Source organism: Podarcis cretensis (assembly GCF_951804945.1).
Source record: "Podarcis cretensis genome assembly, chromosome: 2".
Taxonomy (NCBI): Eukaryota; Metazoa; Chordata; class Lepidosauria; order Squamata; family Lacertidae; genus Podarcis; species Podarcis cretensis.
Window position 1 is genome coordinate 122,269,990 of NC_137171.1, and position 20,456 is coordinate 122,290,445.

Here is a 20,456-nt window from a genome sequence, read left to right on the forward strand (position 1 = left end):
CCCCCTGACTTGCCTGTGCATCACTGAGCAGATATTCAGTCAATCAGGATTTTTAAAGAGGGAAAAATGATTGTAAGCGGTTTAGTCATGCTGGCCACATGACCCAGAAAGCTGTCTGTGGACAAACCCTGGCTCCCTCGGCCTGAAAGCGAGATGAGCGCTGCAACCCCAAAGTAGCCTTTGACTGGACTTAACCGTCAAGGTGTACTTTACCTTTTCTTTACCTTTACTTGACACAGAGGGGGAAACCTACAAACAACAGTCCAAAAGCATACCTTCCAAATTATCTCCGATGAAAATAGGTACGTCCTATTCCATAATAATCATTTTACTATTAATAAAGGTAAAGGTACCCCTGCCCGTACGGGCCAGTCTTGACAGACTCTGGGGTTGTGCGCCCATCTCACTTAAGAGGCCAGGGGCCAGCGCTGTCCGGAGACACTTCCGGGTCACGTGGCCAGCGTGACATCGCTGCTCTGGCGAGCCAGAGCCGCACACGGAAACGCCGTTTACCTTCCCGCTGGTAAGCAGTCCCTATTTATCTACTTGCACCTGGAGGTGCTTTCGAACTGCTAGGTTGGCAGGCGCTGGGACCGAGCAGCGGGAGCGCACCCCGCCGCAGGGATTCGAACCGCCGACCTTTCGATCGGCAAGTCCTAGGCGCTGAGGCTTTAACCCACAGCGCCACCTGCGTCCCGTTACTATTAATACCCTGCCCATCTGACAGGTTGCCCCAGCCATTCTGGGCAGCTTCCAACATATATAAAAACTTAATAAAACATTTTAAAAACCTTCTCTACACAGGGCTGCTTTCAGATGGCTCGGGGGTCGGATAACTCCATACCCTCCAACATTTCTCTGGCGAAAATAGGGAAATCCTAAGGAAAAGCAGGACATTCCGGAATCAAATGAGAAACTGGGACGGCTTCTGTAAATCCAGGGCTGTCCTTGGAAAATAGGGACACTTGGAGAGTCTGCAAAAAGAGCACAGGGAGTTCTGTATATCTGGGAGAATTTTAAAAGCAAGTGGTCCTCACTGACCTGGTGCAAAAGATCTAGTCATCCGGAGAAAAAGATCTGGTGCAAAAGATCTAGTCATCCGGAGAAAAACCACTATAGCCCCACACACCCTTACCTGGGGATAAGGCCCACTGAACTCAGTACTGCTTTGTTCAAAGTAGACACTTAGCAATTTTCTAGATGCAAGTCAGCAGCACCAGACAAATCCACTCGGCTAGGCCGACACTGCCGACAGGCCCTGTGCCCCGATCTCCTAGGCGCTGGTGTCGATTGCACCCCGCGTCTTTCAGGATCAGGCCCAGGCTGCCACCTGGCCAAGCACTGGTGGCAGCTACAAGCAGTGGTCCAAACAAGAGCTTCAGAGGTGGCCATCTCCACCTTGAAACAAAACAGGACTGCTCTAAGAAAATGCACAAAGGAAAACAGAAGAAGCAGCGCTACGCTGCCCTGGTGAGCCACCCCTTTACTTGCTTGTGATTGGCCGAGAGGATAGCCAGCCAATCAGGATTTTGAAACCAAAACAGAATGATTAATGGCTTTTTCCATTTTCTTCTCACTTCCCTCTGTCGCTCCCTAGCCTCATGTTGTACAGCCCCCAATTTATATAATTTTCACCTGGGACCCCCTTGGAAAATCCCGGGGCCCCTGTTGGGAAACACTGATGTAGAGAAACAGGATAAAGAGTGTTGGGTGTGTTGTTTTTTTTTAAAGTTGAAAGTCCTTAAGGGAGGAATTGGGAACCTTTGGCTCTCCAAATGCTGCTGAAAAAAGTCCCATCAGCTCTAGCAAACATGGACAGTCAACAGAGAGGATGTTGGGATCCAGCAACTTCTGGGAGGGAGCCAGGCGTCCCTACACCTGTCTTATAGGGAAAAAGAGGTCCTTGTGAGCATTCTACTCAGGTGGCAGAATAAGATACCCATCACGACTCTTTCCTCTCCCTTCCACAAGCAGAATCCAGAAATAATTGTGCTGCAGGATAACAGGTGAACATTTACTGGACAAGGGTCTTAGAACATGTTTGGGAGCCCGAACAGTAAGTTGGGTGTCATTTCCCCAACAGGCTTAAGCACCTCCCCACTCTCGTGCACAACCCTCCTGTGTAAGCTCAGTTCCCAAATCAGCTGGGTCCTCCTATTCTTCCTGTGAGTCGTTGGGGACAGAGAGGAGGTTCAGATCCATGCCACTCTATCCATTCTGTCCTGTACACTGCTTTGCAAGCAATGCAGTTAAGCAGACTAGGACTCTCCCCCAATGCAATAAATCGCAACCAGCACACAGCAGACCTCTTCAGCCTTCTGTTTCCGTGACATGCAGTTGTTCACCCCTCACCCAATCCAACAAGAGACCTCCCTGGCCAGAAAAAAAGGGAAATCCAGGCAGGTAACTCATAGCCAATGGGTCCATTCTTTGATGGCTTCCTATAGGCATCTGGTTGGCAAGCATGAGAACAGAATCCTGGACTACGTGGGCCTTTGCTTTCAACCAACAGAGGTCTTCGAATGTTCCTTTGTCCAGGAGAAATTACAAAGTGCTTTCTAGTGATTTCATTGATGGTACACCAACAATACAGTGGTGCCTCGCAATACGAAATTAATTCGTTCCGTGAGTTTTTTCGTCTAGCGGAGCGCGGATTCCCCGGGTATTAACGGCTTTAAGAAAAAGGAAGCAAACTCGCAAGACGTTTTCGTCTTGCGAAGCAAGCCCATAGGGAAATTCGTCTTGCGAAGCACCTCAAAAAACGGAAAACCCTTTCGTCTAGTGAGTTTTTCGTCTTGCGAGGCATTCGTCTTGCGGGGCACTACTGTAATTCACACCTTTGCTAGCTATGGATCAAGGAGAAACAGATCCGTACCCACAGATGTCATCATCTCACGAATCTCCTCCATGACTTCTTCGTACAGAGCTCTCTGGCCCGGATCCAGCAAGGCCCATTCCTCGTTGGTGAAATGCACAGTCACCTCATCGAAGCTCACCCATCCCTGGAAGAAGAAAACCGTTCCCTTCTTTGTAAGCACTCCAAGGCAAGGTGTTGTCTTAAGTATAATACTTCTAATCCCCTTCTGGGGTATCTAGAGGCCGTATAAGAGATCTCGGAGAGGAAGCAGAGCCCAAGCAGACTATATTGATGGTAAAGCGGCTGGTAAGCCTGATCTTTATTAAAGGAAATAAATAAATCTCTCTCAGGCGATCTTTATCGGTCAGAGGAAGCAGAGCCCAAGCAGAGTACAGTGGTACCTCGGGTTACATACGCTTCAGGTTACAGACTCTGCTAACCCAGAAATAGTACCTCGGGTTAAGAACTTTGCTTCAGGATGAGAACAGAAATCGTGTGGCGGCGGCAGCGGGAGGCCCCATTAGCTAAAGTGGTGCTTCAGGTTAAGAACAGTTTCAGGTTAATGGAAAGGATTTGCTGAAACAAGTAATAGAAGTGGAATACAAAAAGGGAGGTGAGAGGAAGTCGAGGAAATAAGGGAATGAAAGAGAGACTAATGAAATGGTATGCTATATGTTTTTAAATTGTTGTTGTTTTGTTTTGTTTAATTTAGTTTTAAGATTGTGTTTTGTATTGTTTATTGTATTGTTACTTTCTCTTTTGTTCTTGTTTGCCGTAAGTTCGAAAATAAAGATTTTTTTTTTTTTAAAAGAACAGTTTCAGGTTAAGAACGGACCTCCAGAACGAATTAAGTTCTTAACTCGAGGTACCACTGTATATTGATAGTAAAGAGGCTGGAAAGCCTGATCTTTGTTAAGGGAAATAAAGCGTTGCAACCTGGTCTCCGCTCACCACACGCAGGAGGGAGGAGAACCCCGAAGACCCTATAAAGAGACTTTTGAATCGCCCCCCCTCTTGCCCAAGACCAGCCCCCCAAACCTCATACATACATTCCTCCTCCTCCTCCTCCTTCCTCCGTCTCTCCTTCCCCGCATCTGACCCGGAGGCGGCAGGAGAGGCGGCCTCCCCGGCGGAGAAAGAACGGGAGAAGCTCCTCCGCAAGGAAGCAGAGGAAGGGAGAGGCCCCTCCACGTCAGGCAGGAAGGACAGGCCCGGAACAGGAAGCGGAAGCTCCTCCTCTCGCCAGTCCGGAACAGGAAGCGGAAGCTCCTCCTCTCGCGCAGGAATCCCCTTCCGCTCTAGGAATCTTGGCTCTGTAGTTTCGGCTTAACCCTTGCGGAGCCGAGCGGGAGGAACATCTTGGTTGCTCCGGGCGAATAGCGAGGAGAGGAGTAGAAGCCCTGCAGGATCAGGCCCCGAGTACAGGATCCTCTCCTCCAGCAGGCGCCCCATGCAGGATGCAGTGACCATTGAGAGCCATAGCATATGCCTCCTTTTCCCCAGGACTGGGAGTCAAGGTGGCTTTCAGATAAAACAGGAAAACTAACACAATCCTTAAAAAGTAATTCTACTCTAATAAAGATATATACATAGAAAAAACTATTAAAAATAGCTGATAATCATAGAAAGAAGTAACAAGGGTGTCCTCTCTTTTGGACTTGTTCCAAACCTACATGGAGAAACTGAAGTATTATTATTAATATTATTATTATTAATTTGTATACCGCCCTATACCCGCAGGTCTCAGGGCAGTTCACAAAATCAAATCACAATATAAAAACAGAAGATACACTATCAAAACAAAAACTACCCAATAACTTACTCCCCCCCCCCAAAAAAAACAGCCTAAGTACAGTGGTATCTCTAGTTACATACACTTCAGGTTACAGACACTTCAGGTTACAGACTCTGTTAACCCAGAAATAGTGCTTCAGGTTAAGAACTTTGCTTCAGGATGAGAACAGAAATTATGCAGCAGCGGTGCGGCCGCAGCGGGAGGCCCCATTAGCTAAAGTGGTGCTTCAGGTCAAGAACAGTTTCAGGTTAAGAACGGACCTCCAGAACGAATTAAGTACTTAACCCGAGGTACCACTGTACTGGGATCTTTGTGAGGAAGTGACCATTTCCCGGTAGAAAGTGACCGTATCCTCCTGGGGTTCATGCTGAGCGGAGTCAGAGATGCACTCTGGACTTTAAGAAGGTTGATTTCCAGCAAGTGACATCTAGAACCCTCCCCTCCCCCCCCCAAAAAAAGACACATATTTGAAGCAGAGCCAGCTTGGCCAGAACCCGTAGACATTCTCCTTACCATTGTTGCAAAACTGCTAGGCTGATTGAAAACTCACATGCAGCAATAGAGAAAATAAAGAGTTCCTTTATTTGTAACTGGCAGCAAAGTGGCTCAGAATAGTGAGTTCCAAAGTCTCAGCCTCGAGCAACAGGTTCCAGGGGCTTTTATACCCTTTGGCCTTTCAGCATCTAGCATTGAATATTCATATACTGCAGCAAAATTTAACCAATCATTTGGGACAGCACCCTTCCTTTATTCCTTATAAGCTTACTCCTGTTACAGTTAGGTAGCCGTGTTGGTCTGCCGTAGTCGAAACAAAATAAAAACAAATTCCTTCCAGTAGTACCTTATAGACCAACTAATAATAAACTTAGTTGGTCTCTAAGGTGCTACTGGAAGGAATTTTTTTAAATTTTGTTTAAGCTTACTTCCTGTTATTGCAAAGAGCTCAGCATTGCACAGAAACTGTTAGGCACTCTGCAATTTCCATACAAGGCTTCTTCTCCTTTTCTTGCTTTCAGCGTTTCGGGGATATTGCAATGTAAGCTTAAGCAATGGGGTGGGTTTGCTTAGCCCGGATTTGCAAATCTGTCCCTGGACAAATTCCGTCCCCAGATGTGCAAATCTGTCCTCGGGAAACGTGGCAGCGGCAGCCTCAGCAGCTGGGAGCCAGCCTGGTAGCGCAGTTGGCTCTGGCTGGCTTCAGGAGCTGCTCACTGTCTGCTGCCATGGCGCCCGCCATTTTTCCTTGCTGGAACATACGGCGAGGAAAAATGGCGGGTGCCATGGCAGCCAACTGCGCTACCAGGCTGACTCTGGGCTGCTGACTGCCGCTGCCACTGCCGAAGGGGAACCAGGGATGTCCAGCAGTACAGATCTCCTGTCCCCTTCCCCCTTTGTTTTGACTGATGGAGTTGCAGGTGGTTGGCTGTTGCCGTTTTTTAAAAAAAAACTCTGCGCATTTATGTTTCACAGGGTGCGAAAGAAGGGCTTTGCACCTTTATACAATATGCATGTGTGCTTGGGCCCAGGGTCTTTTGCCTCACCATCCCCACTACTGACTCCCTGTTGCTACTCAGCTTAAAACAAAAAAGTGTCCCCAGATTCATTGAGAAAAATCTGGTAACCATAGGTTTGCTGCCTATGTGTCTGACTGCTCAACAGGATATGGCTGCCACACCATTTATATTAATATTATGTTTATGGCCTGTGTTTTTTCCAGGACTGGAAGTCAATGCAGCTTACCGATAAAATAGAAAAAGAAGTGATTAAACTCCAAGAGAGTTAAAATATATATGGATATAAAGAATTATTAAAAGCACTGATATTAACAGTAATAAATTAACAGCAACACCAGTCCTTTCCTCAAAAACAGCCAGTTCCCAGAAGCTTGTGGGCATATGGAGGTCTTCACCTGCTGGCAGCCAATATGGCTTCTCTAGAGCAGGAGGTCTAGGACTAGCCTCATACTCTGTGAATGGGCCTCATCTTCTTTTAAAGCCACCATGTTTCCTGTGGGAGCAGATTCTGTAGTTCATGTTCTGTATGAAGAAGCAGTATCTTATCTCCTCAAGTTCTGGAGTTAATGACTGGGGGACAGAAACACTTTTCTGTCCACTTTTTCTATCGGATGCATTATTTTAAATTGCAACACATATAAAATCATAATAAAACATCAAACATTAAAAATCTCCTGACACAGGAGCTTTTTAATGGTTTATTATTTATTATTATTATTTATTGAGATGTCTTCTAAAAGTTGTGTAGTTCTTTATCTCCTTGACATTTGGTGGGAGAGCGTTCCACAGGGTTTGGTTTGACTAATATCTACAATGAACAGCGTAGGAACGATAAAATTCAAATAAAATCAGCTTAGGCCCTTAAAATCTCCAGTTTCCTTAGGGAAAACCCCTTAAAATTATTACACTGATGCGCAAGTGCAAAATAGGTAAAGGTAAAGGTACCCCTGCCCGTATGGGCCAGTCTTGACAGACTCTGGGGTTGTGCGCCCATCTCACTTAAGAGGCCAGGGGCCAGCGCTGTCCGGAGACACTTCCGGGTCACGTGGCCAGCGTGACATCGCTGCTCTGGCGAGCCAGAGCCGCACACGGAAACGCCGTTTACCTTCCCGCTGGTAAGCGGTCCCTATTTATCTACTTGCACCCGGAGGTGCTTTCGAACTGCTAGGTTGGCAGGCGCTGGGACCGAGCAGCGGGAGCGCACCCCGCCGCAGGGATTCGAACCGCCGACCTTTCGATCGGCAAGCCCTAGGCGCTGAGGCTTTAACCCACAGCGCCACCTGCGTCCCAAGGTGCAAAATACGGAATGCTAATTGCAAGGAATGTTTTATGTGCCAAAGGAAATAAACTATGCATTTGTAAATTTAACTCTACCCAGGAAATCAATCTGCAGCATAGCAACCATAAGGAACGTTTCTGTGTTTTGCAGCTTCTGGAAAGACCGGAGAGATGAACTTCATATCCTATGGGACGGATGCGGAAGAACAAAGATGTGTAGGAAAAACTGGAAAATGAAAATGGGGAAGTAGGCACCCCACCTGGGAATAAGCAAGAATATTAAACAATAAAATTATATACACTTACATATATAATTATATATATAATTATATATGTCCTTGTGCACGCATGCTACAAAAGCAGGATCTGATTCAAGTTGTTTATTATTATTATTATTATCTATTAACATTGTGTCTATGATCCAAAGCCCCCCAAAGCTTCAAGCCCAAGGGGTTGACTGTCTCGGACACACAGCCCCAAAATTAAAATGGGATCTCGGCTAGCAGCACATGGGATAAATCCCCATATGGAATAAATCCACGTCTTCTTTTGTAACTACAAGCTACAGCATGTCTTCAGAGAGCATACTGTGAACTGAATGTAAGTAAACTATTCATTATTCTTGTGTTTTTATTCTTTTAGGCGGGAATCAAAGGGTTCTTACCAGGAACATACTCCAATCTGGGCATGCCAGATTGGATAGCTTAGAGATTCATATGAATCTGCAAACTAGCTTCTTGCTGTGTAAATGGGGAATGAGCTCTGCTATATGTAAACCACTAGCGTGAGTGCGGAAGGATAATATATAATCAATATAGCCTCTCCTACGATCCACAACATTCCCACACACATACCCCTCAAGTGCTTTTGCCTGGCTGGAATAGGTCACTAAATTGTGTTGGTGCCCCTTGTATGCCAAGATGGACTCAAGTGGGAGTAGAATTCTCTGGCTTGTTTTGTGGCTGGAATGCAAAACTCACATCACTTTCGTCTCTGGACATGTTGCATGTGGTCCCCGGCTGGTTTTTATTTTATTTAACAAAAATGGCATAACTGTAGTAAAACCTCTTGGTGGGTTTCAAGAAATATCAATGAAAAGTATCAATGAAAACAGTTCAAAACAACGGAAAACATTTACAGATGACTGAAATTAAGAGTGAAAAGGATTCAAAGGCATCAACATCTACGTGTTGTTTTAAGCCGGAGCGAAACAGAGAACAGCAAAGGCATCTGTCTGGTCTCAATAGGCAAGGAGTTCCAATGTGTAGATGCTGCTGCACTGAAATATTGATTTTTCACAACTGAGGATTATGTGGCACTGGTAACATTGTCCATTCTGAAGACCGAAGCAGTCCCATGGGCTTATATGAGAAAGGGAAACCTGCCTACAAGGGAACACACTTTCTCCCTGCATGCCTAGCACCGGGGGGGCACCATTCTCCCGCTTAAGGTAGTGTGACACAATAGTGCATAAAACAAGACCACAAGAGCCATCAGGTTGTTCTGAAACAACAGTTTGGGATAACACCTAAATTCATACACACATAACCAGTTATCTGATAAGAATAATTTAACGTAGCAAATAATTTAAAAAAACAACAACACCCATGCAGTGCAACACCAGCAAATATAGAATCAATATTTTTAGATATAAAACACGCTATTAGATACATATATTTGCCATTATTTGTAAACTGTTTTCCAGCATCAGATATTCAAGCCAAAAAGTGGCTATACATACAGATAGGTAATGAGGTCCACTCTAGAAGACCTAAAGGTCAAAAAGCATTTGACGCCCAGTAGAGTTTTGATACGTTGCATATATTTGGCTAAATTGTTTTGTTAGGTTTATTAATTCCAGGTTTATTATTTATTGTTACCTATGAACTACTTTAAATCGCTCTTACCAAACACTTGGTTACGTGCATATGGTTTTAGTTCTGATGCCAATCCATTTCATCACAAAGAGTCTTCCGTGCATTTTGCGATCGGGTCTGGTGTTCAAAACCTCCCACCTCGTGGCCCACCTCCCTTGTTCCACCTCCTCCCCACCGTTGCCAGCCTAAGCGTCTTGGCTTGAGGAGAGACAGGACTTTGCCCTTACTCCTGGCATTAGGTTGCCACCCATTTGCCCTTGCTACCCGACAGCTGGGACTTGGCTTCCTGTGCTCCTAGCACGATGGACGGGTGCTGCCTCTGTAGGTGCAAGCGCAGGCTGCTGGTACTATAATGTGCTGCGTCTCTGCCCCTGCTCATAACCCGCCTGCAGTGGCTGCAGACAGCAGTGCTGGGATCCACTCCCACCTCAAAGTGGTCCCACACGATGCTCTGCCGCTTCTGTGGTGAATCAGGCTGGCTGCCTTCAGTCTGGGGGGTCAGCGCCACCCCAGGAGCAGTAGGGGAACCATAGGAGGTACCCCCTTGCGGCACTGGTGGGATGTGTTCCTGCTGCTCCTGCTCCACAGGGCTCCAGACAGAAGCACCTCTGCCTAGGGAAGAGGGGTGGAAGAGATCTTCACCTTCAATCAAGCTGAGGGCATCTAATACAGACACTTCCTCAGATAAGCTGATGTTCACCAGTGGGCTGAGCTCTCTCCCTTCGCTCACTAAAGTGGATGACTCTGCAAGACTGCTGCTGCCAGGGCCTCCTGCCTCCTCAAACAACACCCCGGCAGTAGGGGAACGCTTTTCCCCACAACCAGAAGATACAGGAAAGTTAGGAATCGGGAGAGGTGGCTGATGTTGCCCAATGCAAGAAGTACTAGGAGTAAGATGGACTAATATGACTGGGGGCAAATCAGTCTGGACTGTGTTGCTGCAGCTGTTGCTACTGCCCGCCGTTCTGCCTTGGGTAGGCCTAGTAATAAGGTTGCAACTGTGAGGAAAGACCTTTCCGTGCTTGAAAGTTTTATGTGGCTTTTCCCCTGTGTGGATTTTTTGATGAGAAGTAAGAGCTCTTTTCTCTGTGAAGCACTTTCCACACTCCAAGCATTTGTGTGGCTTCTCCCCCGTGTGACTTCTTCGGTGAGTAGTGAGATGCGCCTTCTGTGAAAAGCCCTTTCCACACTCCAAGCATGTGTGCGGTTTCTCCCCAGTGTGAATTCTCTGATGAGTAGTGAGATGTGTCTTTCGTAAGAAGCTCTTTCCACACTCCAGGCATTTGTGTAGTTTCTCCCCCGTGTGAATTCTTTGGTGAATAGTGAGATCTGCTTTCTGACAGAAGCTCTTTCCACATTCTGGGCATTTATGCGGTTTCTCCCCCGTATGTATTCTCTGATGGGAAGTGAGCCTTCTCTTCTGCATGAAGCTTTTTCCACACTCCAAGCATTTATGTGGTTTCTCCCCCTTGTGGATTCTCTGATGGAAAGTAAGGTAAGCCCTCTGACCGAAGCTCTTTCCACACTCCAAACATGTAAATGGCTTTTCTCCTGTGTGAATTCTTTGATGACTAGTGAGATTTATCTTCTGACAAAAGTCCTTTCCACATTCCAAGCATTTATATGGTTTCTTCCCTGTGTGTGTCCTTTGATGGGTAGTTAGGGCAGAACTGTGTCGAAAGGTCTTTCCACATTCCAAGCATTTATATGGTTTCTCCCCTGTATGGATCCTTTGATGGGTAGTTAGGGCCGAACTGTGACGAAAGCACTTTCCACATTTCAAGCATTTATGTGGTTTTTCCCTTGTGTGAATTCTTTGATGAGAAATGAGACTTATCTTCTGACAGAAGCTCTTTCCGCATTCCAAGCATTTATATGGTTTTTTGCCTGTGTGGATCCTTTGATGAGTAATAAGGGCAGAACTGTAACGAAAGTCCTTTCCACAATCCAAGCATTTATGCGGTTTCTCCTGCGTGTGAACTCTTTGATGGGTAGCGAGAAGTGTCTTCCGACAGAAGCCCTTTCCACATCCCAAGCATTTAAATGGTTTCACCCCTACATGGATCCTTTTATGGGTAATGAGGTCCAAACTTTGACAAAAGCTCTTTCCACACTCTAAACATTTGTATGGTTTCTTTCCTGTGTGGATTTTGTAATGGGTTCTGTAACAGTTCTCCTCCATGACTTCTTTATACAGAGCTTTCTGGTCACGATTCAGCAGACCCCACTCCTCCTCGGTAAAATACACAGAAAACTCCTCAAACAACCCTAGACCCTGAAAGAAAGGAAAATAGTTGCTACTTTATAGATAACTATGGGGATGAGGGACCAACTCCCTTCTCTTGCGGGGGCCCAATTAGTGCTATTACCTTCCGTTAAGAGTTTGGGTGTAATCCTTGACGCCCAAACATGGAGGCGCATGTTACAGCAACAGCCAAGGCGACATTTTTCCACCTTCACCGCATCAAGCAGTTGGTCCCTTACCTTTCCCGCCCTGACCTGGCCACAGTGATCCATGCGATGGTCACCTCCAGGCTTGACTACTGTAATTCGCTCTACGTGGGGCTGCCCTTGAAGCTGTCCCAGAAACTCCAACGGGTGCAGAATGCTGCAGTGAGGCTCCTCACGGGGTCTCTGCCATGGGAGCATATTCACCCAGTGCTTTTCCAGCTGCACTGGCTCCCGGTGGAGTACAGGGTCAGATTTAAGGTGCTGCTTTTGACCTTTAAAGCCCTTCATGGCCTAGGACCCTCGTACCTACGGGACCGCCTCTCCCGGTATGCCCCACGGAGGACCTTAAGGTCCATAAACAGCAACACCCTAGAGGTCCCGGGCCCTAAGGAAGTTAGATTAGCTTCAACCAGAGCCAGGGCCTTTCAACACTGGCTCCGGCCTGGTAGGAACGCTCTGCCTCATGAGACCAGAGCCCTGCAGGATCCGATTTCTTTCTGCAGGGCCTGTAAGACAGAGTTGTTCCGCCTGGCCTTTGGCTTGGAGCCAATTTGATTCCTTCCCCCTCTTTCTTTTTCCTTTTTCCTTCTCCTCCTGTGATGAGGCCGCATTTTAATATTTTAATTTTTCAATATTTTAATGTTGTATTTTAATTTTAATTTAATTCTTCTAAATAGCTACACTGAATCTGGAATGCATGGTAAAGGTAAAGGTAAAGGGACCCCTGACCATTAGGTCCAGTCACGAACGACTCTGGGGTTGTGGCGCTCATCCCGCTTTACTGGCCGAGGGAGCCGGCGTACAGCTTCCGGGCGTCATGTGGCCAGCATGACTAAGCCACTTCTGGCGAACCAGAGCAGTGCGCGGAAACGCCGTTTACCTTCCCGCCGGAGCGATACCTATTTATTTACTTGCACTGTTTGGGGTGCTTTCGAACTGCTAGGTTGGCAGGAGCTGGGACCCAGCAACAGGAGCTCACTCCATTGCGGGGATTCGAACCGCCGACCTTCTGATCAGCAAGCCCTAGGCTCTGTGGTTTAACCCACAGTGCCACCCACATCCCACGGAATGCATGATACCAGGAGTGAAATACATTGTTTGAAGGTACTATGGAATATTTGAGGGCTTCACATCTTTTATCTCTTTCACATGAGGCAGCTGTAGAATGGAAAAGGGAGAAGTTTAAAACAGCCAGCTTTTTTTATTCAGGGTCTCCCCCTTCTCACCGTACTCAAACAACATCAGAGGTTTGAGTAAAGCGGGTGTCGAGGGACAGACAAAAAGGGGGGGGGAGGGTTTAAAAAGGCAGAGGTTTGAGTAAAGCACTGGTGGAAAGACAAAGAGCAGTTGGTCCTTAAAAAAAACCAAACCAGTTTTAACAAGGAGAAAAATCAATGATGGGGAACAACACAGACGCTGACACCAAAAAAGCTAACACAACTAATCTGTTCCCAACTCCCTTCTTGCTGTATTTGAATTATTCTTTAAAGTGCCACTTTCACTGCCCTCAGTATTACTTTCTGCTCACTCTGCTGTTTAAAACTGCCATTTTCCTGTGTGTCCTCTGCTTCCACTGTACTGAAAGCTCTGTTGTTTAAAATCATCATTCTCCGAAACGGTGAAATCAGCCATGATTAAGTGGGCACAAGATATTGGTCATAACATTATGTTTGCTGACTGGGAAAAGTTGTGGACCACCGGAATGAAATTTACGGCATGTAATGCCTTAAGAGAGAATATTATGAAAATGATTTACAGGTGGTACATAACCCCAGTCAAGCTTGCAAAAATTTATCATTTGCCCAATAATAAATGTTGGAAATGTAAAGAAACTGAAGGAACATTCTTTCACCTTTGGCGGACGTGCCCAAGGATTAAGGCGTTCTGGGAAATGATATATAATGAAATGAAAAAGGTATTTAAATATACCTTCCTGAAGAAACCAGAGGCCTTTCTCCTGGGTATGGCCGGCCAATTGGTGTCAAAGAAGGATAGAACGTTTTTTATGTACGCTACAACAGCAGCAAGAATACTCATCGCAAAGTATTGGAAGACACAAGATCTACCCACCTTGGAAGAATGGCAGATGAAGGTGATAGACTATATGGGACTGGCAGAAATGACTGGCAGAATCCGAGACCAGGGAAGAGAGACAGCGGAAGAAGATTGGAAGAAATTTAAGGACTATCTTAAGAAACATTGCAAAATTAATGAATGTTAGAATGACGTTGGTTTAGAAATTATGTGGTTTACAGCTGTAATGGTTAAGTAAAAAGAAAAGAAAGGCTAAAAATTAAATGAAAAATAAGGGAGCGGATTTGCTGAATTAATAATGAGAAATTGGAATACAGAAAGGGGAGGTATGACGAAGTCGGGGAAATAAGTTACAAGAAAATAAGGGATTGAAATTATACTTGTTTTTGTTTTTTGTTTGTTTGTATTGTTGTTTTGTTTTTATATAATCTTTGAAACTTTAATAAATATCTTTAAAAATAAAAAATAAAATCATCATTCTCCTCTCTGTCCCTCCACCCCCAGCTTTACTCAAACTTCTGTCCTTGTTTTCCCGCCCCTTTCAGTGTCTCTTCCCTTTTGCTGTACTCAAACTTCTCCCTCTCCCATTCTTCAGCTGCCTCATGTGAAAGAGAAGAGATAAAGGATGTGGAGACTTCAAATATCCCAGAGTTCTGTGCTCAAACCTCTACTATTGTTAAATACCACAATTTTCCTCACAGTAGTACTCCATCCCTGCTTTACTCAAACCTCTGTCATTGTTTACAAACACCCCACTCAGCGTCCTTCACTTCTTGCTCCCATGCCAGGGCCAGTACTGTTGTGCAACTTGCCTTCTCTTTTGTTCTCTTAATGGACTACCAAAACCCATAACATTCTCCAAAGAAAGGTTATTATTATCCTGAGGAACTTAAACATTCTTTAATGGCATTCACAGCCTCTTAGGAAGGCTGCTTTGAAAGAAGAAAAGAGGAGAAGAGAAATCTGTTTAAGGGTGAGCAAAAGAATAAGGTCCCTAGTGGTTCCAAGCCTCTTTCAACACTGATCGATCCACCTACCTGATCCGGTTCCACAGCAGCTGCTTCTTGACCATCGCAAAAAGTAGAAGCCCAAGGAGGTTTTGCCAGCCTCATTTCATCACCTGTGAATGACAACCATAAGTGTGAAGCCAGTAGCACTGGTTTAAGTTCTCAAGAATTGGATGCCAATTCACTTTTGAACCAAGTTTCCAAAGAACAAAAACACATCCCAAGAATTTATAGCATAATCAATAGAGGGAGATGGAGTTAGTCTTTACCCAGTGAGGTGGCATGTCTGTCTATCTCCTGAACATTATCCCTTTGCAAGAGATTGCGCTTGGTCTCTGACAGAACCTTCTCCGGTGCAGAGAAATCTTCACACACTTCTGCAAATGGCCCCTTTACCTGAAATAACAATGAAGGTATCAAAGACAGAAAACGGGGAGAAGGATTAGTAAAGGCACACTAGAAATAAAAGGTCTTGGTAGTTGGGACATTCCTACGTGGATGAATCCCACAAAAGGTTTGACAATTACAGAGACCGTTAGCCCACCGTCCCTCAGATTCTGAGCCCCTTTGAAGTACCAGGACAGAACTATATTTTACCTGATGCTCTGCCTGCTTCTTGTCGTTGGCCTGACTCAGGAGGAAACCTTCGGCCAGGGCCACTGCCTGGCAACAGGTCTCTGCTCCACATTCCCTTACCCAGCTCTCAATTTCTTCTGGGAGGATGGTCAGGAACTGCTCCAGAATCACCAGGTCCAGGATCTGATTCTTTGTGTGTCGCTCTGGTTTCAGCCACTGACAGCAGAGATGGTGGAGTTGGCTGCAAACCTCTCGGGGCCCTTTGGCCTCTTGGTGGCAGAACTGTCTGAAACGCTGGCGCTGCACATCTGAGCCAAGCGTGTCCTCCTTCCCCAGGACCTTCTGCACTGTTCTTTCCCAGAATTCCCTGGGGCTGCCAGCCTGGTTTGTACAAGGACTTCTTCCTGCTTCGTGGGCAGCTGAATCTTCCTTTTCCATCCTTGATCTCTACTCTAAGGAAGTCTCTGACTGGGCCCAAAAGACCTCTCCCTGTTCTGCTAGAGGCTGTCCAAAATGGAGGTTCTACCAAGTCCTGCAAAATGAACAAATGGTTTGGTGAGTGAATTATACCTTTCTGGAGAGGAAGATTTCCCCTGGAAATGTAGATGAGTCTGAATATCAACCAGGACATCCCTCAGAAGTAAAGGCAGTTAAATGCTAAGACCCAGAGAAAAATGAGACTTGTTGGCGAGTTTCCTTGAAGTATTTGTTCTGGTTGAGACTCAGAAGATCCCTCCCAGTGGTCTAAGAAGAGCCTGGCTGCTGGGTCAAGACAAAGATCCATTTTGTGCAGCCTCTTGTTCTCACAGTGAAGATGAAGAGTTTGGATTTGATATCCCGTTTTGTCACTACCCGAAGGAGTCTCAAAGCGGCTAACATTCTCCTTTCCCTTCCTCCCCCACAACAAACACTCTGTGAGGTGAGTGGGGCTGAGAAACTTCAAAGAAGTGTGACTAGCCCAAGGTCACCCAGCAGCTGCATGTGGAGGAGCGGAGGCACGAACCCAGTTCCCCAGATTACGAGTCCACCGCTCTTAACCACTACACCACACTGGCTCTCTCCAATGGGAAGCCTGCAAGAAGCACATGAGCACAAAAGCAACCGGTATCTAGAGGCATCCAGTCCCTGGTGCTGGAGGTGATATAGCTTTATACAATCATAGAATTACAGAGTTGGAAGGGATCCTGAGGATTATCTTGTCCAACTCCCTGCAATGCAGCTGTCCTGTACAGGGATCAAACTGTCAACCTTGGCCAACTGTCAACTGTCAACTGTCATGAAGCTTAGTTTAAAGAAAAGCAGCCACGACGCTGACACAAAACCCCACACAAGAACTGAAGCATTGACACCCGACCACCGACCCCACTCACCATGCCCCTCCCCCTCTTTCCCCCCTTTCTTCCTACCCTAACATTGTACACAACACTAATGCCTCACAGCAAATGAAACTGATCTGTAGAAAACGCAACTTGAAAAAAGAGACAATACATGTATTTTTTTGTAAATTAAGAAATCTTTTAAAAAACATTTAAAAAAGAAAAGCAGCCACTTAACTAATGAAATGGCAACTGATTAACTTTCAAACTCTCTTGTGCAATAAATGTACATTTCTAGAATTACACAACTTTTAGAAGACATCTGAGGGCAGTCCTGTGTCAGGAAGTTTTTAACGCTTGATGTTTTTATTATGTTTTTATATATACTGTAAGCTGCCCAGAGTGGTTGGGGAAACCCAGCCAGATGGTTGGGATATAAACAATGAAATGAATTGTTATTATTATATTTGTTTCATGCAAAGTCAGAACATTTCTCTGCAGTGCTTGCTATCTGGTATACATTCTCAACACATGGAGGCTCCACTCCTCTGGGCGGAGATATATTTCCTCCCTCCTGCTTTCTTCTCATCCCATTCAACGCTTTGCACCGACTCTCTAAGACGTCAGCCTGGATAGCTCCGTCGGTTAGAGCATGGTGCTAAGACGTAATGCCAAGGTTGCATGTTCGATCTCCCTTTGGGACAGCTGCATATTCTTACCTTGGACCAGACGATCCTCGGGATCCCTTCCAATTCTACGATCCTGTGAATCTCTTTCCTCTGGACAGGGCTTAATAATAATAATAATAATAATAATAATAATATTTATACCCCGGTCAGAGTCGGGCTCAGGGCTTCTAACAACAGTAAAATTACAGTAAAAACACAATGGGGGGGGTATTTAAAATACAGGTTAAAATGCAGAAATGTGCAGAAATGCACCAGAGGACAGGCGAGAGCCCAGTAGATGAGACTTTCCACCTTCCCAATGTGAAGCACAGCCAAACCCTCCTTTCTTCCAGTTGCTGGCCGGATCTCTCCCTCCCTCCCTTTCCCAGGAATCACCCCCAAAGCTCTCCCGACCCGACCAGGAGGAAAACACCCGGGGCAGCCCTTGCCAGACAGAGCCCCCTCCCCCCACTCGAGAAGGCGGGGCTTCGCAAGTTGCTCTGGAGACACCCGAACCCCGCCTTCTTCCTCCTCGCGTCCTCTCTAGGAATCTCCCTGCCAGGCATTTCTATTATGCCGGGAGGCTGCTCTCTGTGACAATGGTGCGTCCAAAACACTATGCAAAGGCTTAATGCTGCAGAATAGGATCCTGGGATGTCATGTGCCGGAGGCAGTTTTCCCCCCTCCAGATTTTTTCACTTAAGAGCAGCTTATGCTTCTGTCCGCCGCAAGAGTCAGCCTGTCAGTATTATTTATTGAATTTATATACTGCCCCATACCTGGAGGTCTCAGGTATTAGTCCGTCTCAGATACTACTACACCTGGCTTGAGAGCAGTACATGTGAAAAGGATCTAGCAGTCTTGGTTGACTACAAACTTGACATGAGCCAACAGTGTGACGCGGCAGCTAAAAAAGCCAATGCAATTCTGGGCTGCATCAATAGGAGTATTGCATCTAGATCAAGGGAAGTAATAGTGCCACTGTATTCTGCTCTGGTCAGACCTCACCTGGAGTACTGTGTCCAGTTCTGGGCACCACAGTTCAAGAAGGACACGGACAAACTGGAACGTGTCCAGAGGAGGGCAACCAAAATGGTCAAAGGCCTGGAAACGATGCCTTATGAGGAACGGCTAAGGGAGCTGGGCATGTTTAGCCTGGAGAAGAGGAGGTTAAGGGGTGATATGATAGCCATGTTCAAATATATAAAAGGATGTCACATAGAGGAGGGAGAAAGGTTGTTTTCTGCTGCTCCAGAGAAGCGGACACGAAGCAATGGTTCCAAACTACAAGAAAGAAGATTCCACCTAAACATTAGGAAGAACTTCCTGACAGTAAGAGCTGTTCTACAGTGGAATTTGCTGCCAAGGAGTGTGGTGGAGTCTCCTTCTTTGGAGGTCTTTAAGCAGAGGCTTGACAACCATATGTCAGGAGTGCTCTGATGATGTTTCCTGCTTGGCAGGGGGTTGGACTCGATGGCCCTTGTGGTGTCTTCCAACTCTATGATTCTACAACTACTACTACTTTATTGCTTATACCCTGCCCATCTGGTCAGGTTTCCCCAGCCACTCTGGGCAGCTCCCAACAGCACAACAGAACATCAGACATTAAAAACTTCCCTAAACAGGTTTGCCTGTGTCGCAGGAAACGCCCCCCCCCAAAAAAAATCATTCAGTTTGTACAAACTTCACACACACTCACACTCACACACTACATACGCTACACTTCTGTTATAAATTCACAGAAAATCAACCATACATCGGATTGGCACTGTTCCACTTTTATTTTACTCCATGAAGGAAGGACTACAAAATGGGGAAGGTTTGATACAGGCCAGCCATAATCCCTTGAGCATCCCAGCACATACACAGGAGCCCTGCCCAGTTGCTATGCCAACCCTGATGGTCCTAGACAGAAGACAATCAAGATCACAAAGAACTTGCATATGGGAGTGGATTCAGCATGGAGTGGTACAAAGGACAATAATCAGCTCTTCCCTCTGGGGGCAGGAAACTGCAAACTCCCCTCTGTCACCTGGAAAGTACTCATGGGGAGGGGGAAAGGGGGAACCAGCCAGGTGACAGGACACTCAGGTTACCACCACAACTCCTCCCTCAACCCCTCCTTTCTGTGATGTATGTTTCTGGGGGTGGTCTTGATCTACAGGGTGGCAATTTCAAAAGTTTTTATAAGGTCTTGCACACCATTTTTGTGGGTCCTTCCTCTCACCTGCAAATGAGGGGAGCACCCTGTTGCAACAGTTCAATAAAGGCCAAGCCTACAGGCTGCTGTTTTGCTCCAAGTTATCCTGGTTGGTGTCTTTGTTTTTTGTCCAAGGGAGCTCTTGGATTTTTCCGTTAACACCTGTTACATAAATGCGTTTCATAAATGTGTTTACATAAATGTGCGGTTTTCTCCCAAATGAAGTGCAGAGTGTTTGAGGACCGGGACAAGATGCTTGTTTACAAAGCCGTTGTACTACCAACCTTACTGTATGCTTGTGAACCATGGACCACTTACAAACACCATCTCCAACTTCTCGAAGATTCCATCAACGGTGTCTCTGAAAAACCTTACACATCACTTGGGAGGACAGGCGAACTACTATCAGTGTACTGGAAGAAGCTCGCAGGCCAGTGTTTCCCAGTTGTCAGTGTTTATAACTACATTTTTTAAAGATTTGCCTTGAGACAGTCTTTAAACCTCTCGTTGACCACCAGCATTACGCTTTCAATTTTTAAGTTCAGAATACAGTAGTTGCTTTGGAAGATGATAATCAGGGATCTACACATGATCAGTCCAACAAAGCTGATGTTGAAGAATCATTGCTTCAACACTGGTGATCTTTGAAACCACCATTTATAAATGGTGCAAACTAACGTAGGGACGCAGGTGGCGCTGTGGGTTAAAGCCTCAGCGCCTAGGGCTTGCCGATCGAAAGGTCGGCGGTTCGAATCCCTGCGGCGGGGTGCGCTCCCGCTGCTCGGTCCCAGCGCCTGCCAACCTAGCAGTTCGAAAGCACCTCCGGGTGCAAGTAGATAAATAGGGACCGCTTACCAGCGGGAAGGTAAACGGCGTTTCCGTG

The 20,456-nt window shown here is 46.1% G+C and overlaps 2 protein-coding genes across 7 annotated transcripts in view; both read right to left on the reverse strand.

The window, feature by feature from the left end:
- Positions 1 to 5,727, reverse strand: part of LOC307208583 (uncharacterized protein) — a 37,469-nt gene extending 31,742 nt beyond the window's left edge. For 4 of the 5 annotated variants that reach the window (XR_013835195.1, XM_079963339.1, XM_079963335.1 and 1 more), the window contains exons 1-2: positions 3,907 to 4,051; positions 2,876 to 3,002 (exon numbers count right to left, since the gene is read on the reverse strand). Coding sequence is in view for 4 of the 5 variants with exons in the window: in XM_079963339.1 (XP_079819465.1) it covers positions 2,876 to 3,002; positions 3,907 to 3,951 (172 nt within the window). In the remaining variant the exon portion in view is untranslated. Of the gene's footprint in view, positions 1 to 2,875; positions 3,003 to 3,906; positions 4,052 to 5,165 lie in introns of those variants that run through there. The other variant, XM_079963336.1, reaches the window with a different exon arrangement.
- Positions 5,728 to 7,809: 2,082 nt separating this feature from the next.
- Positions 7,810 to 17,844, reverse strand: LOC307206516 (uncharacterized protein). 2 transcript variants are annotated; one of them, XM_079959868.1, is made up of 5 exons: positions 17,686 to 17,844; positions 15,411 to 15,921; positions 15,083 to 15,209; positions 14,844 to 14,926; positions 7,810 to 11,596 (listed from the first exon to the last, which is right to left on the reverse strand). In XM_079959868.1, exons 2-5 carry the CDS (start codon positions 15,825 to 15,827, stop codon positions 9,557 to 9,559), a joined length of 2,667 nt encoding a protein of 888 aa, XP_079815994.1. In that variant the 5' UTR covers positions 15,828 to 15,921; positions 17,686 to 17,844; the 3' UTR covers positions 7,810 to 9,556. The 2 variants fall into 2 exon arrangements, with proteins under 2 accessions (XP_079815994.1, XP_079815993.1); XM_079959867.1 differs by having other exon boundaries at positions 17,425 to 17,844.
- Positions 17,845 to 20,456: the final 2,612 nt, after the last annotated feature.

Excerpts from the sequence above, each read along its gene's own strand:
- LOC307206516 (XM_079959868.1), bottom strand. The coding sequence starts at position 15,827 with ATGGAAAAGGAAGATTCAGCTGCCCACGAAGCAGGAAGAAGTCCTTGT. Across the intron at positions 14,927-15,082 it reads CAGACATGCCACCTCACTGG|GTGATGAAATGAGGCTGGCA; the intron begins GTAAAGACTAAC and ends TGTCATTCACAG. Across the intron at positions 11,597-14,843 it reads CTGCTGTGGAACCGGATCAG|GGTCTAGGGTTGTTTGAGGA; the intron begins GTAGGTGGATCG and ends CCTTTCTTTCAG.